This window comes from Cariama cristata, unplaced genomic scaffold, assembly GCF_000690535.1.
Source record: "Cariama cristata isolate BGI_N322 unplaced genomic scaffold, ASM69053v1 scaffold2707, whole genome shotgun sequence".
Taxonomy (NCBI): Eukaryota; Metazoa; Chordata; class Aves; order Cariamiformes; family Cariamidae; genus Cariama; species Cariama cristata.
In genome coordinates, this window is record NW_009626942.1 from 51,515 (window position 1) to 69,831 (window position 18,317).

At 42.7% G+C, this 18,317-nt stretch overlaps 1 protein-coding gene across 1 annotated transcript in view; it reads right to left on the minus strand.

Annotated features, from left to right (window-relative positions):
* The window catches only part of PPM1H (protein phosphatase, Mg2+/Mn2+ dependent, 1H), a 74,339-nt gene that overhangs the window by 46,672 nt on the left and 9,350 nt on the right, over positions 1-18,317 (minus strand). The window contains exons 3-4 of the mRNA XM_009704236.1: positions 13,564-13,908; positions 5,889-6,001 (exon numbers count right to left, since the gene is read on the minus strand). Coding sequence (XP_009702538.1) covers positions 5,889-6,001; positions 13,564-13,908 — 458 coding nt within the window. The remainder of the gene's footprint in view (positions 1-5,888; positions 6,002-13,563; positions 13,909-18,317) is intronic.

The window sequence follows — 18,317 nt, forward strand, 5'->3', positions numbered from 1 at the left end:
TTCCTCATCACTGCACTTTGAGTGCAATGACTTATTTCTGATCCAACATCTTTTCTCCACACCTCACTTAAAGTGTTTCCTGAAGTGCCTCCAAAAGCTTTACCCAGGACAAAATCCTGCAAGATCTGAGGCTGCTGCTATTCCTATGAATCCTCTGCTCTTGCTTCTCCCTGGAAGGAGGCCAGCTAGGAGAAGGGGAGCAGAAGTGCTTTCTGCGGGCCTGCAAGTCAGGTTTCTAAGGAGAAGAAGCAGGGGAAACAGAGAGATGAGACTTGGCTGAATCTCCTGAGTGTGACTAAGATGCCATGATCTTTTCCAACGTCTTTGGCTAGGCAGGATCAGACTTCTCCACCTACCAAACTGCAGTCAGTGGAAGAGAATGTGTGTGGGAGAGACTTGCTTTGTCTTGAATTCAGTTTCTCCTCGCTACACAGGCTCCTGAGCAACCGGGCTCAGGTTATCTGTTGTCCTGAAATTATCAAACATTTATTATTTTCAAGTGATTCCATTTAAGAATTAATAATAATCTAAAAAGGGGATGTGTACGTAGATTGGCGAAGATACAATCCGTAAGTGTTGCTCTTGCCTCTTGGGATGCATCTTTTGAGTATCTGGAGGAACAAGAACTTCAGAGGATGAGGAAGAGTGACCACAGATTGAGTGGTTCCAGGGTGAAAAGGCTCTGCATGTAGTTCAGAGATTTGCAGATCCTTTTCTCCCATCTTTAAAACGCTTTTCCAAATACTGCAGACGGGAGAAGCTTAGTAACTGAGTTAGTCTTTCCTCTAGAGACCTCTAAGTCTCTAGTAAGAAGAGCAGTTATTGTTGTTTATGCAGACACAGACATAAGGAGACAGAGAGGGCTTAGGCAGACCACTCAAGGAAAACAGGCAAAATATACACCATTTAGATTAGAAGATGGGTAGCTAAGAAAAATCAGAAAATTAAAGTTTCCTAAAAATACTGTAAACCAGAGACTAAGGCAAATTAGCTCTACAATAGTAATATACTAGAACACTTTTTGGTTTCGGTACTTACACAGTGTTAGCACTTCTTGCAAAAATCACCCTGCTGGACTGCCTTGAGGAAGAGGTCAGATACCATGAACCACAAAAATGGGTCAGAATAATCAATTCTGACTTCTCAGAAATTCTATTTAAGCTACAGTGCCAGTCAGCAGATATGTGTCTGTTTCCATGTCCCCCTCATTTACTTCATAAAAGCAGATTAACCCCCCAAATTTGACTTCCTACAATGAAGACTATGCATGAGGGAGGCAGCTGACAAGCACCATGACAAGGAAGAAGAGGAAGTATAAATGTAGTGAGATTCAACATAAGCAGCAAATCCAGAAAGAACTGAAACAGTAAACAAAGTAGAATTCAATTTTCAATCTACTATTTTATTACACTGGAAGTAGTCGGTGTTACAAACACATTCTTCCACATCTGGGCACCTGAAGCACCAACGAAGTTGCTTAACCTGCACCCACACAGAAGTGCCAGAAAAAACATTCACTCAGTGAGCTCCTATTTAACAATCCCTAATGCCTTACTATTAATGCTACACTTGCAAAAGGGAGGAGAAAATCTATCCTGGACATGAGGATATATGTTCAAGCAGAGGATGAATATGCCCTGAAAACATAAGCACAGAGGAGCAAAAGGAAGGAGGCAAAAAAATGATAAAAAAAGCTGATGAAGCAAAGCAAAAAAAATATCCAGTGACCCTGCAAGCTTGTGAAGCCTCCGAAACATCATGCTCTTTGCTTTGATCCCACATTCTGACAATAAATCAAAAAAGCCCAAGAACCCATTTGCAGATTTAGCGAGTGTTTCACGGCCTATGGAAAAGTCAAATCAACTTGTGGTGTTCTGCTTCTCATATAATGATAAAAGCACAGCTACCCTACACGGCTCCAAGCACAGCACAAAATGGCAGTGCCTGCAGTCTACGAGCAGCTCCTTAGCCAGACAACATGAAAGCCAGAAGAACACACGTGCCAAAGATAGTTAATATGATCGTATTGCATTACAGTCACTGTAGCGATATTGGGCAAATGTTATGTTGCATGAGGCTATGTAATAATTGGGCAGTAATCAGTAAAAGCATTAAGTCCCTGTTTTACTACTGCTTCATCACTAGCTATAAAACAACATCCTAATAAAGTGCATAAAACTAAAAAGAACTGAGATTAACAAGGCGTGTTATGGCAGTTTAGAAGTAAAAGTCATTTTAGCAATATAAAATTGAACAATACTATTTAAAAGAATGAGCAGAGATGATTGACTGTTCCTTATTAAAAAAAAGCAGCTATTCCAAGAGCCTGGCCTAGTTATTGTAGTGTCTATGTCAAACTGGTAAGGAAAGCACAGGGCCTCAATGGTCGCCAGAAAAGCACTATATACTGGATAGCTGACTATAGCACCATCACTCCTTAATTAGGTAACCTTGCATGGACAATGCTAACCACTGAGAGGAAGAAAGAGAGAGAGAGAGATTAGAAAAAGCTTTGGCCAATATTCAGACATGATTTTTGACTGTACAAGTAGGTATATTTATGGCAGAGACCAAGAATGATCAAGACAAGCCATCAGAGAATGAAAGTGGCTCCTTCCAAGTTGTTTTTATCCAGCTCTGAATACATCACCTCATTTTTAGTAGGGTTCTGGTATCATGTGCAGTTAATGTATAATTATTACAGAACTGTGATTGCATCGTTAGCAGAAGCTTAATTATATCATTGACATTAGTGATGCCATAACATCAAGCTCAATAATAGTTCATAACAAAACTTACAATTAGCACAATTTTTCCTCCCTTTTACACCAACCAAAAGAGTTCAGTTTGGAGAAGCCTAATAGTCCATACAGAAGCGAGCTAGGGCTGAACCTGAAAGGATTGCTGGCTGGTAATTTAGTAATATGGTAATTAAAGTCTTTTCATGATGTAATTACACACCAACTACAAAAGGACAGCTGCTATACAACACTGCCAGGGTACGTGGCATGAAATGATTAGATTTGAGAAGCTTTGGTGGTTAAACTGAATACCACAGACATAAGTCTGAGGTATAGCTGGTACCGCATAGCGCATTATTATTCAAGTCTCGCACTTGGCGTTTCCTCAGTCTCATTGTGATAGTAACAGTTTGTTGCACATACCTTGGTCCTGTGACAGCAGAAGCTGTTCAGAACCCACCTTTAAAAGCTTCTGCTGTTTTGAAGTTGCCTGGAATTAAAAGACCTAATGTTCTTCTGGGCAGAGGCAGTACAAATGAGGTTTGCGTGGACCCAGAAATGTTCATTTCCCACCCCCGCAGCACGAAACCTCCTCTCACAGACTCCTGTCTTTGGGAAATGTAACTTGATTTATTTGTAGGCTTTTTCCAGCAGGGGAGCAGAGAGGGGAAAAGGACAGAGAAGAGGCACAAATGAGTAAGTGAACTCAAAGAAACTAAAGCTCAACTGAAGAACTAAGGGTTTCGGCATTTAGTTCCAACAGCAACAAGCAGAAGTCCCCTATTTGCGTGAAAAAATAAACCCACCCTTCTTCTCAAGAGCAGACAAACATTTTTTAAAAGTAGTTTCCTTACTGTATTTCTCACTACCCTCATTTGTATCTGTAGAAACCACAAAGTTGACCACACAAGGCATGAGACTGCAAAAAGGAACATATTTTTCCAACTTCTTGGCTACATGACTGGGCTCTTAAAAATATAGGAATGCACTGCGCACCCTGGCAGTAGGCGAACAACCTCAGAGCTGCTTTTGTAGTCTTAAAATGTCCTTTTAGTGATGAGGAGCAACTTAAGATGTTTTGCAATAGCTGGTTTTTTTCCCTGCAACACAGGAAGTGGGGATTTGGTGAGAGAGAGGCCCAGATCAACTGATCTTCTACACTTTAAAGCTTTTATTTTCTTGAGTTAGACAAATCTAGAAGTGGGCTTATTTGAAAGTGAATGATTTTGGGTATCCAGAGAACACTCCTCAGCATGAGGAAGGTTTCCGCAAGGTCCATTTGGAAACTGCAAAACCAAACTATTTTGGATCTGGAAGGACTCTGTTACCTACAAGATGTGGGGAATGACCAGAAAAAATTGAGTCCTGGTTCAAACAAGACCCAGCCTTGCCGATGGCTTCCCTTCCAATTCCCACTCTTCCTCTTTTTCTGAAGAGATGTTTTGGATGGGCTTAATGAACATTCAAAGCCTCTTCAAGACTTAGTGTCTTTAACTACACTGGATGCTGGCAGCAATTCAAGAACACTGTCAACAAGAGTTTCTTCCTGTTGGGTATCAGAGGCTACAACAGAGCTGAGGCTGCTCTTGGGGAGCAGAGAAGGAATCCCGGGGGAATTGGAAGCAGCCAGTCCCAGTCATTTAAGAACAAAGATCTCAACTACTCAGAAGTAGGTCCTGCCTGGCCAGTTTTACACAGTACACTTTTAAGAGACAATAAAGCAATTTAGCCAACTCGATAGAAGAGACTCAACTGTCCTTCAAGTGCAATAGCACAAGAAAACATGATTATTTCTAATTTAATGGCAAGAGGGGTAGAATGTAGTGCAGGCAGTGGTTCTGATGACTGGATAGGTTGTCGGCTCAAACATGTTTGCAGCTACCCTTTGTGAGGACTCACTCAACATCTGATGCGAAAAGGAGATTCAAGTATGTCATTTGTTCAGAGGAACTGGGTGAGCAATTTGCAATATATACAGCAAATTCAGCACTTTAAGAACAATCATCAACATGAAAAGAATAGGAACTTTATGCACAAAGGATTTATCTGACTTCCTACACAGTTTAAAGCAGCAAGAGGCAATAAAAATGTTAAGTTTAAACTACAAAAACCTTTGCTCTTGAGTGCTGACTCTGTAAATACATGGGTGTACACACTACAAATACAACTGTGTGTGCATAAACCTTAAACAAAGTCCGTAACTGCAGCAGTCTTCACCTAAAGCCAATGTGGTTCAGTACCTTTGCAGATTTTAATTACTTAGCTGTTAGCTAACAGAACACAACAGCAGTCTGTATCATGTGGGGAACTATTCTCCCTGGCCTGTTTATGCAGAGCGCTGCCAAAAGAAACATGTGAAGGTCTGAAGCCTTGCAAGAATAGCCTCATTATCTTTCTCTGATGGTGGTACGGGCAGAGGGTGAGAGAGGGGGAAAGAATGCGAGTGAGAGATTTCCAGTATGCTCCTAGCTTTAGCTAAATCAGAAGACAAAGAAATAGCTTCTTATCACGAGTCTTTGGGCATCCAACTTCAAAATATAACGAAAAAACACTCCTGAACAACAGCATTTCAGTTCTGAGAAATGGACAAGTACATGAGCCAGAAGAGGACAAAGTAAAAACCCTAATCTGCAACAGTCTGTCTGCCTCCCCTCCTCCCCCGTTGCAAGAGTAGCAGTTATCTGCTTACAGATGACTACCTTCAATTACATCAAAATCTGAGAGCCAGGTGGCCTATCAAGACTAAGGCTGGAGACAGGAGCCACAGGACTTCCTACTGAACCAGTCCAGCCCTACCAGCTGTTCCAGATACAGTCACCTTGTCAGTGTTCAACACACAGTTCTTTGATGCACCCAACATCTCTTCTGTTGCTCTTCAGCATCTTTCCACTTCCCTGCAACCATCAAGTCATTCAGAAACTGCTACAGAGCCAGAAGCATTGTCAACCTCCTTAACTGCAACCACTACTCGACAAGGTACTAGAAGCCTATCACGGTCATTTGCTTTCATTTCCATGAGAACCGTTAAGTGTTCAGCCAAGAAACAGAATTCTCTTGTGATACTGTTTGCAACTAAGGAACTTGGTAACACCAGATTTGGGGAGCCTGGGGTGAAGGAACAGTTGGGGAGACACCACACTTACTCACCTGCTATCACCAGCGTTGGCCACGTAAAGCTTCCCCAATAAATACACCACGACAAGGGCTGTGCAGCCACCAGAAATATTATACACGGTCCTCTCTCGTTCTATTTGCAAATCCTATGGGAAAAAAGAGAACAAGATTTATCAAGACAGCATTGCAATTAATATTTTAAAAATGAAGATTCCCCTAACAACAACAACAACAAAAAAGAGTCTTTCTTAAACTGCTTGTCCCAGTGGCTTTCTTTACTGTTGCAGCTATGGCCACATGGTCAGGGAGAAGACCAGAAAGTCCAGGAGTATCTATTACTTATGATACGAAGATGTCTGGGAAAAATCAGGTCAGGAGATTGTAAAACATTAGGCACCAAGGAACAAACGGCAACTCTGAGGGATGCAAGGGAATTTGCTATGGAAAAAGCACAATGAAGGAAAAGATAAATGTAGCTTAACAACAGGTACCTGGTGGTATAATTGGAGAATGCTTTACATAGACAGGGAAAAATTAATGAGACCTAGCTATGACATGAATAACTACCTGCTCTCCAAAAGGGATGCTAGGATTGCGGAGCATATACCTTTACGAACAGCAGCAAGACACACTCATGCCACAAGGCCACCCTTCAGAAGGCTACCGCACATGGAATGAGTGGATGCTAAACTTGTTCGGGGAGAAGGTCAGTAGAACAGTATTTACTGAAAAATACTACACATTCACAGACTTGCCAGGATGAATCACAGTATTTAACCCTGTGTCTCATCTCACTGCTTTTATGAGGTCCCAAAAAGCCTTAATTTTTATGCCTATCCACAGACCCAAATTTAAGGGGGTACGTACCTACTCAAGTAGTTCTTCCTGTGTTTAGTTTCCAACCAACTCTGAGTGTAAGAAATATTATATAAAAAAAAAAGTCCTCCTGCTTAATCGAAGCGGAGAACACAAGTCACATCTGTCATCAACAATCAATCAAGTCCAAGAATGAAAAAAATACATAAATATGTACATACATACATATATAGAGAGTGTCCCAGGAAAGCTTGAAGAACATAAAGGACACAAGTAAATGAGCTACTTTCCAGTACTCCACGCATTTTAAACAAAAACTGAAGTGCATACCAATGAATTCATTCTGCTGCATCTTAGTTAAGTTTGGGGTAATAACACAACACGTTACAAATTACCCTCCTCTCCCATGTCCAGAATGAAATTCAATTTCAAGCTGGTCTTTCCTTGTAATACTGGACTCAAAGAGGAGCATCATTTAACATTGTTACTGCAAGTACTGGCAGATCTTTTCCAGCTAAACCCTGCCTACTCGTATGTGGTTTTTATTATGAATATATGTGTTTGCCTCTGTGTGTGTGCATACACACACAGAGCTATACTTCAGCCATTTCCATATTTGCACTGAGCAACAAACAGTTCAAATTGTCCATGCCTTGGGGTACAGGATTTAGAGCTTTATTTTAGAGCTAAATTTATCTGAGGAAAAGCACCACAACAAATGCAAACCATGACAGCTGCAATTTGACTGAAAAATCTGCAGAGCTGGAGGAGGCCAAGGACCACACTTCGTTTCCTACAAATTTCAGGGGAGGGAGGTGACCTGAGGCAGCAGCGGGGATGCTCAGCGGCACCCGGCCGCTGTCCCGAGCAGGCTGGGCAGAGGTGTCGGTCACAAATAATCTGACTCCTCGCTGGCCAGTGTCCATAGGGACTGACCCCATTTGTGCCATGAATACAAGTACTGAGGTGGGTGGTGTGGCAGGGGCAGCAAGAAGCGTGCAGCGCTGGCTGACAAGGCCATCCTCTGCTGCACACTGGAACTGCACAGAACCGCACGCTGCTGCCGGACAGAGCCGGGGGGTTTACTGCTGGCTCTCACTGGCACTGACCTGGGGTTTTCCTTTTTCTTACTTTTTTTGGGGGGGCGGGGGTGTGGGGTGTGTGACTGTGTGTGTGTGAGAGGACCAGGAGGTAAACACCTCCAAGCTAACAAAATCGAATCTCACAGAACCTTTGGTCACAGACATGGGCCTGTTACAAATGCCTCTTTATCTAATCTTGCCATAGAGAACTTGATTTTCTTCCCCATGGTTACTATATTTTTTAATTAAGCTGAAAAGAACAGTTCAAAGGAAGCAGATGTTTCTAACCATCAAAATAACTTAGATTTACAAATACTACAGCGGAATTTCCAGGCACTGCCAGGAATTTTAAAAAACCTTCATCTCTGCAGTTCAGTGTATCCTCCGAGACCTTCAAACAATATACAACTCCTCACCTGGTTTCAGCTCTGTCATATGTATACTTTGCAAGTGCTGGAATGCCTAAATTACTATTTATTTCTTTCAGTAAGCAGAATTCAAAAGTACGTACTACAGGAGAGAAGACAGATAATCCTTAGGCACTCATTTTCAGAGTTTCCTTGACTTAAACTAGATCTGTGTACTGGAATTTTTCAAATCCTTGCTGCTCATGGGCTCTTCCATCCAGTTGTTGTTCAGAACTTGAATTTACTACCATGACTTGCCAGAGAATACTCAGTGTCGTGTTTAATTTGGTATTACATACTCTGTTTGACAGTTCCTTTTTTGGGGGGAGGAAGGAGGGGAAGGCTTTCTGGCAGCTCAACAAGATTTGAGGGGAAAAAATAAACCAAAATAAAATAAAGCCCACCAATGCCACTAACTCATTCTGATGTAGAGACATTGGGTTTTAACGAAATACTTTATAACAGCGCTGCTGGGAAAGTAGTGCAGCACAAACAGGGGCAGAAACCCCAAAATGCCTCTGAAGTCTTTATGAGTGTAAAGGGGCTCATTCTAGACCAAGTCGGAACATACACAAAGCCTTCCTCGTTTTCTACCTGGAGAAAGATTTCAGAGCAAGCTTTTCCCTGCCCGCCCCCCCTTTCCTTTTTTTCCTCCTCTTTTCTGTAGCATGCAGCTCATCCCCACACAGCAACCTGCACGCAAGGGAAGCGCTGAGCAATGCTGGGCGGAATCAAACAATGCACCTTTCAGCCCAAAGGGCAGCGTGTGCCGCTCACGCAGACCCTGATAGAAAAAAAAATAAAGGAAAAAACCAGAGATCTCTATATCCTCTGTTCAAAAGGCTACCGTTTCATGCCAAGGAAGCAGCTAATTTAGTCTGTGCTCTGCCTGCCTTTTCGGGAGGTGTGTTGTAGCGGCAGGGAGGAGCAGGGTGCCCACAGGGGTTGCCTCAGGCCTGGTCCCCCTGGTCCCCTTTCCCTGGGTGAGGGAGCGTGGGGAGGACGGAGCAAAGCCTGCAGAGGACACCACGAAGTGCCACGGGGTAACGTTTGCAGAGCAGGTGACGGAGAGCAGGGGTTGCTTTCTTCACTGATTACAGAAGCCGTCTGAGGACGTGGCGTCAGCCCGGGGACAGACCATCCCCGCCATCCTGACCGCTTGGGTCTCCTCAGCGCTTGCCTCGCTAAGGCTCAGACCTGGGCTTCCCAGAGCAATAGCACTGGTTAATCACGCTAATTAACAATCTCTTCTGAAAAAGGAGGAAGATTACACCACGAAGCCGTTACCATCCGCTCTGTCGGAGGCTCCCGGACCCTCGACGGCGGCTTGCTCGTGCCATCTCGTGGAGGCCCTGTGGAGGGGCCCGGGTGCTGTGGGGCCCCAGATTTTCCTTCCACCTCTCTGGACCCACGCGTGTTGGGGACACAAAGCCCCACGAGCACAGCGAGCGGGGTCCTGCGCGCAGGTCGACACAGGCGCTGCAGAGGTGAGGGGAGACGGCATGAAAGCTGCCACGTGGGACGGCACAGAAAGTGAATGCCAGCTACAGCCCATGCTAAGCTCTGGAATTTCAGGACACTGAAAACAGAACTAGCTCCATTCAAATTGCAGTATCATTATTACAACAAGTTAGCATACTGCAACAACTAAAATAACCATTTCATTTACATCCATCCTCAGAGGGGTCTTTCCGCCAGGATCTTGATCTTGCTATGACAGAAAGCAGTTTTACTCCCTACACACAGTATCAGGTATTTGCTAAAGAAAAAAAAGAGTAATATTTCAGAAGGCATAAAGACAAAATTAACTTCTTAATCTGCTTTACCTCTGTCAAAAAGGCATCATAATACCTGTAACACTGTTTTAACCCTCCTCATTTCTACTGGCTATTTAATCACAGGAAGCTTTTCAAAAGGAAAACACTATAACATACGCTGCTCCCTCAAGATTGTTCAAATTAAAATGGCACCGATCTTGCAAAAGCACCTGTCTAGATTTCATCTGAGTAAAAAAAAGTCCCAATAAAGAAGAAAATCATGATACAATGTATACAAACTTATACCTTCCAATAAATCATACAGACTAGTTTTGTTCCATTTCTTCCCATCCAAAATTGAACAGGGTTCAGTGTGCAATAGGTGCTCTCTCCCCTTAACCTTTCTTTAAATTACATACTACATCACACACACATATACAAGGTTAAATGCAGGAAAGGCATTATAGTTTGATGCTTCTGTCCAGTACAGAACAGCACTTGGAAACATCCCTCCTGGCTCCCTAGAACTGAATCTATAAATGCACATCTTAAAACTCAAGAGATGAAAATTAGAGGATTTGACTTACGATACCTTCAGAACTTGAACTTATTTATTTCCTTTTAACTGGAATAATTAATGTGATTGCTGACAGTTACTGACACTGAGCATTTTTTATTTTTTAAACAGGAGAGTAAATTATCTGAGCACACAACACAAACTTGCTAATCCCAGCTCCAACACAATCAGAGAACACCATCTAGAAATACTTCAAAAAGGGGATAGTTTAATTGTTAAATTTCTAAGTTAGGCAATGAATTGGTCTATGTTAGCTTTCCATAGTGTTTTAGTGCATGTAGCTGTCAGACAAGTACTGTCCAAAGGAAACCACACCCAAAAAAGGAAAAATAATTTTAAAAAGCCTTCTGAAAGGGATGAATGGCATTTTATTTGAGACTTGAGGCAAAAACATGGAGAGCTTAACTAGAATTCAAAAGGCAGCTGTGGAAAAAAGTAATGGTATCCTACATATTCACAGGAAAAGGGGACAAAACGATCATTAGATAAATCAGTCGGTTGGATTGTTAAAAAAAAGAAAAAAGGTATCTGTATGTACTCAGCATTTTCACCAGGTTCAAAAGGGCTCCTTTGCAGCGATGGGTGTTTCAGGAAACACCACCGAGAAGTCTGCCTACGTGTCCAGGAAACATGAGCTTCCACCAAGTGCCAGGTAAAGTGATACACTCTGCTGGCACAAAATCCACATACATTATGCACATCTCAACTGCATTGACCTAACTCAACAACACCCATGATGTTCCAGTACAAAATAGGGCTGAATAAACAATGTGCTCTGGAAGGGGCCCAAAAGCTTCACCCAGAGACTACTAGGAGTATAAGCTAGCAGGAAGTGAGACAGAGGTAGGAGGAACATCAATCATTGTAAGCATAGATGAGACTCAGGAGTAAAAAAAAATCCCTTACACGGACAAAAGAAAATACTCTTTTGCCTAAACCAATTATAATCACAAGACTCCCTCAAGAGCTTAAACTAGATAGAATTATCTATTGCTTTTCTTAATCTGATTGTTTTTATAAGACTTCCTTTTAATGTAAAACTTAACGCTGAAATTATATTGCATTGTGGTAGACGCAGAGACATTTATACAGCAAAGACAGAATGAACTTCAGGCCTCTGATAAAGAGCAAAAGTGGGAATTAAAGGTATCTGATCTGTAGCATATGAACAAAGATACAGGGAGGAAAATAAAATATTCTCTGGACTTGAGTTTAGAAAAAGGGAGGACAAATTACTACGACGTGTACATGGAATACCCAGACACTGTAACTGTAGCAAGTTATCCAGGGTTTCCGCATTTCTCATACTCTATCCATTAAAGCCCTCCCAAGCAGTCAGGTGCCTGTACATGAGCTCAGCTGGTCTTCTGTGTGAACACCTACTAAACAGAGGTGTGAACTCAAAATAAAGCAGGGCAGTAACAGCCCTGCTAACTTAGCTCTCTTACTTTCACTTTCCAGTCCCGACAAACTCCATTTCTCATCTCTCCTGCACTTGGAGCCAGTTTTAACAAGAGAGAGAGAAGAGTAACATCATGCACTCAGAGCCTGGCACTCTTCTGGCCTGAAAATCCCCCCCCAATGGAAGCATGAAATTGGTGCCCCTCTCTTAAGCATGCTCCAAACCCACTAGGGTGTAGATGGGCAGGGTCATGTTTTCCCCTCTTTCTCGACAAAGAAGGGAGCAAGCTAGTTCTCCCTTTCTGAAAAGGGCATGCTAAAAACCAATCGGAGATTTTCGTGCGTCCTCCTCTTTGTTCTCAGCTAGCAGAAACCAAGCCCACTAGCCGCAGTGCATGCTCGTGTGCCCCATGCTGAACGATGCCTAAGTCACAGTTGTCAATCCTGCTCTTGGACCTAAAAGTCCAAACCCACTTGGTGGCTCCATTTGCCTGCACTTCCTTGGGGAGAAAGGACAATCCAGCAAGATGATTGCTATTCAGAATTCAAAGTGAAGCATCACTTTGTTATAACAACAACTGTAGTCTCTAATTAGATTCATGTACTAAACAAAATTCACATCTATTCAGAAAAATAATGATCAAATACTTCTTTTCAGACAACACATAAAACCCCTGGGAAACACTCATTAGTTCAAAAACCTTCTACTCAAATAAGAGGTTTTTCTAAAAACAACCAAAGAAAAAAAAAAAAAAAAGAAAAAAAGAACAAGATCAGATCTCCCAAGACCTGACCCGCATGTACTCACTGGCAGGCCAAGTCTCTGCTTTGCCTGACAAGAATTATTTTTAATAACGTGGAGAAGTGAAAGGGGAAGGTACAGAACAGCTACATCAATTACAGTAGAGAAAAACCAGTAAACCAGTCTTCCATCTGGAAATTGATGAATATTCTGTTTCCACAGGGTCATGATTTCCTCCCTGTTGTTCAGGTCGTACAGAAGTCAAGTGGGTGGCAGGAGCACACTTCATGGCCCCCTCAACCCACACCCAACCTGCCTCAGTCAAGAGCTGCACACACTCGCTCTACAGCTACTGCTGTGCTCTATGAGCCACTCCAACGCTAACGTGAACTACAGGCCATTGGATCAAGGATGCCATTCCTCATCCATGTCCCTGATGTGACCTTTTGTGACCCGTTTATGTAGTTGTGGGCAACACAAACAACAGTCTGTGGTGCAAGGAGTGTTGAGAGCCTTTTCTGCTGCTCCAGTAGGGCAATGATGCTTTGTAAAGTGCATGGCCACATACACAGCCTTATGATAACAGCCAACACTGAAATCTCCTACTGTGAGGCAATACTAATTTTTACCTTAAAAAAAAGAAGGGAGCAGGAGAGAAAAAAAGAAAAAGAGCACCAAGTTTCTAAGAGTCACGTAATCAACAAACGTGGCTGTGCTGCTGCCTAAGACCCAAGATGCATTTCCTGCCTGACAGGGATGTATCGGGTAAGCTGTTGAAGCTCTTAAATAATTCTGGCCACACGCAGATGGTGTTTAAGGAGGGAAGAAAAAAAAGGTGGAAAAAGTCCCTAAATGTTCATCTTCTCCAGGCCATACAGCTCATAAATGTAAGCAAGAAGGACTTCAGAGCCCTGAGATATACATACCATTTCCTTGAATGCACTTTCTATGGCCCCAATAACCAGGCACTCATGTGGGATCTTCTTCTCGGTGAAGAAACGTGTTGGAGGGGTGCTGGGTGAGCCCGGGGCCCCCACACCACCACGCAGGGAGGCCGCCCGTGTCAGTGTCCTGCTGTTGGTGCCCGGGTTGTCAGGCTCCTCTCCCAGGCAGGTGGGTGGGAGGACGGCTGTGTTCCTCAGGATGTCCACAATCTCTTGCAGCTGCTCCAGGATATGATGCTGCAGCAGTTTGGAAGCGACCACAGCTGCCCCCGACCCGGCGTGCCCATCAAACAGGGACCAGTAGTACAGGTTGATACCATCTGTGTCCTGGAGAAGCAGGAGGGGAAAGAAAGGGAAGGAAAAGAGATGGTCACTATTACACAGCCACAAGTGAGATGACCAGTGGCACAGAGGCAGCAGGTAAAACACAGGTAACTAACTTTCTGAAATGGAGAAATACCCATGGTGTTAGTACAGCTCTGGCAGGAAGAAAAGATGCTTGGTTTTGCCACACCCCCACTCCCCCTTTTTTTTTTTCTTGTCTTCCCTTTTTTCTTTTCCTTAACCTCCTCAAAAAAAAAGAAAAGGGTGAACATGCAATCTTTCTTACCTTACAGCCATCATAGGTTGCACTGACCAAGCACAGCTACCACTGTAAGACTAAGTTCATTTCCTAATGACTGTGTAGATCAGAAGAAAAGCATTTGAAAATCCCATCAATGATAAATGATGGACCTACCACCATGGAGACCAAAATTCTACACAAGACAGCACCTGATACTTCTGTGACAGATTTTTTTTTTTTCCACTAGGCATGAGATGAAGGACCTTAGTCTGACATCTAGTAACAAGACGTGATCCCCACTTCCATGACTGGTAGATAAGGTCCATCCGTGCTGGCAGATGGGACAGCTCAGGCTCTCCCTTGCCTGTGCCAGCCCAGGAACCAGCGCAGTGCAGAGGTCCTCGAGGATGGCAGACACAAGTGGGATTGGCTGCACTCCACTCGTGCTAGCCTACGTGTTGACTGCCTAGTTCTTCCCAGTCCTCAGAAAAGTTTCCTGTACAGTACTGGAGTTACATACTCTCTGATCAGAAGAGCTATGCACGTGTTTTGGTACAGCCCTCGGTATAATAGTACACTTTTAGATCTTGTATTTTACCTCGACTCCTAGCATACCAGTCAACACAACTGCCCTCGTACAGACAAAGTACTCAGAAAAACTAAATTTTGTAGACCTCATTATTAAAAGGTATGTGTGGCAATGTTATATATTTGGTCAGCAGTTAATCGTTCAATGATCTGATTTTCAAATATTTGTCCCTTTCTGCTCCACAGTCTCCTTTGACAGGTCTAAGTCAGCTCCACTATTGCTCCAATTTGAGCTGAAACCATGTTTTTGTGGTGGGGTGCCCTATCACTCAGATAGGGTCCATTAACCCAGGGCTGGAATCAGACTAAGTTCTGGGCAGCACAAGCTCCAATCTGCCTGAAAAATACCAAGAAGCCATACCCTAGATAACATCAACTTTTTGGAGAAATTCACTTAGAAATCCTCAGGGAAGCATTTAAGGCATAACAATACCTGTCTTTGCACGATAGCATATTTGGCAGCAGCATATGGAAAGAGTCTTTCCAGTCGCTCCTTTCCCCTCCATTTCTTCTTAATCCCGCACCCTCTCCCAGCTATGCTGAAAAAACTGTTTGTGGGGCTGCCCTGAGAGTCAGATGTGGGTACGACTAATACAGATTTAGAAAGGAATCATTTTGCAAGGGACAGGAATTAGGCAATACTGTTGCAAAACACCTCATACTAAGAAAGCATAACCTAGATCTCTCTGCAGTTAAAGAACTTAAAAATTATATCCGCATGTCAGGCTGACTGTGGTCTAATTCAGGATGACAGACGTGTTTTGTTTCATTCACCCGAACACTGCTCCCTTACGCAACAGAGCAGCATATAGTCTGGGCACCACCTGCATCCCGGCACCTCATGCCCAAAGCACTGCTTATTTCAAACTTATGGACAGGGCGATAAACTGCAGCTCCTTTTTCTTTCTGCTCTTTCAGCCGCTACACAAAAGTGCCCGCCACTGGCTGTAGAACACGGCAGACAGGCTGGAGAACACCATGAATTGTCATTTGCAGATCCAAAAAGACATCGTTCATTGTTGCCCCAAGCCACAAAATCCAAAACCTAATGCAAAATGTCTCTTTTAGCAACATGTATATAGACCATCACTAGAAGTTCACGTTGTTCAAAGGGCAGAATTCATTGCTGAACGAGCATTATTACTCGTAACTTATTTTGTTGAAATGCACATTTAAAAGCCTTGATTATAAAAATTACATAAAAGTCTAGGGTTTTTTTTAGCTTATAGCATTGCTGCTGGTGTAAAGTTCAAACATGTTCTTAACCTGTGCATTAATAATGTAGTCATCTACACAGTGGAGAGTTCCTCCAAGAGAAGGAATTCAGCAGTCTGTTGTGCACACTTCATTTCATTACTGAAATGCTGAGAAAAGGGAGTATTGTCCTACAGTACTGGATTACTTACCACAGTAAGGATCATACAGGATACATCCTATAACGGTGAAAACACCAACAAATGTACACATTTTCGAATGCAGCTCCTTAGCCAGACCCACCCACTTACCCAGTCTGGTAAATTCACAAAAAAAACCTGTTGTGAAACTTCACCCCTGAAGGCATGACTGGCAGTTGTGCTAGCTTGCTCTGGGCTCAGAACCCCTCCAAGTTCACACAACAGTTGGCTGTAAAATGCTGCTTAAGCCATTTTTAACAGATAACAGGATTACTGACGAAAAAACCTGGTTGTAAAAATAGATTGCTATTCATGGAAAAAGTAAAGTATTTTGCCAACAGAAACAAGTATCCCAAAGCGAAAGTATTTCAGCTGAAAACTGAAACCATTTATTCAAAATGGCAAGACTGTGCCTCCTGGGAGTTGTAGACCAAACTGCTCCTATTCTTCTCGCAGGGTTTGGCTCCCTGGCCAAAATCCACCTCATAATGCACCATGGATAATGCTTCCACACCTTATCTCCTTATGTCATTCAAAACGTGCTACTCTTTAGAGGATGTGCTGCCTTTGGGGTAAAAATCATCAAGGCATTACACCTGATTGAAATGGAAATATTTTACTTTCCATCTAGAGGAAGAAGGTATTTTGTCATTGCCCTACCCCTGCCCCCGAACTATAACAATAACTTCCAATTAAGTTTAACCTCCATGCACACACTAATTTTCTTAAGTTTTCCAAAGCAAGCCCCCACCAAAGTCTGTATTAGAGCTTTTCAGAAGATAAAAGACAACAGTTATGAACCCAATTCACTCTCATTATTTTGAGCAAAACACTAGATATGTCCTACACTGAACAAGCCTCATGTGAACTTGGTAGTCAAATAAGGTGCCATTAGAGACCAGGAAGCTTTAAAACAGACCAGAACAATGGCTCATGACAAAAAAAGTGAAATTGAAATGTTACCACTTATTTCCTCTAAGCCAATGGGCAGCAAAAATTAGGATAGAGAAGCTCACATGAGCCTGAGCTGTATTCCCAGGCTGTCACTGACATGAACACGACGTGGCCACGTCAACTATGGCAGTTCTTCTGGAGTTTGCTGATCTTGTCCTTTTTGGACTAGTAATCTTAATTCTTAGTCTTAGACTAGTAATTCTTAAACAAGAGGGTGTTTCAGACATCTACATTGCACACCTCCAAGACAGCTCTCTAAATTGCCCTTATACTCAGCAGAGAGAAAAAACACCCTGCGCTTTCAGACTACACTCATCTCATTCCAAAGTAGATTTGTTTCTCCCTATCAACTGCAGGAGTACCCTAGATAACTGAGAACTCTGTATTATAAGCACGTACAGTCAGGGGAGATGACTAGAACGCTGCTCTCATACACACGTTTTGTGTGAGATACTCTGGGGCCTTAACCTGAGTTGGGATCTGCAGGCATTACTGTAACCTAAATATTAGTCTCCAAAAACTTTGATGTATTCCTATGAAGCTTGATTTACTTCTGAATCGGAGAGTATAACCACAAATAACCTATTAGGCATCTAAAAAAGAAGAAATAAATCCCTTTCCCCCACCTTGAGAATAAAAATAGCTCCTCTTTTTAAAAGAAATGAATGCTTCAAACCCATACCAACTTGATGAGAATAAATATATTGTGCAAATAAAGCAGCGAGCCAAGAGAACAAACAAGGGCCGGCAGTCAGGGCACACAGATGAGAGAAAAAGCACAAAAAGGTCCTTGCTTTACCTCCTGCAGCTATGACGACCTCCGGAGTCACCAAGCAATTACCTATTTTGGTGTGCATATGCATGGCTGTTCTCTCTCCCACATTTGGGAGCTTGAACTTCTTCCTAGAAATACTGACATTCTGCAAACTCTGAGAACAAGACATCTATTTCTACTAGCTCTGGCAATATTCTGTCAAAAGTAGTCTTTCAAACATCAATCTCCATTTATTCTTTTAACTGGATAGAGCCCTCAAGTGGGAGTATGATCGGTCAACACAGTGATTGATTTTAGATTTCTTTCAAAAGATTCAGATTTAACAACATTCTGAACAGCTACCAGATACATGAAGAGCAACCAGATCCTTCACTGCACAGACCTTACAATTAATTTTCAGAATGTACTAGGAAATTTAATAAGTTTCAGGCTCCTCAACTGCTGACCTAGCTTTCAGGAA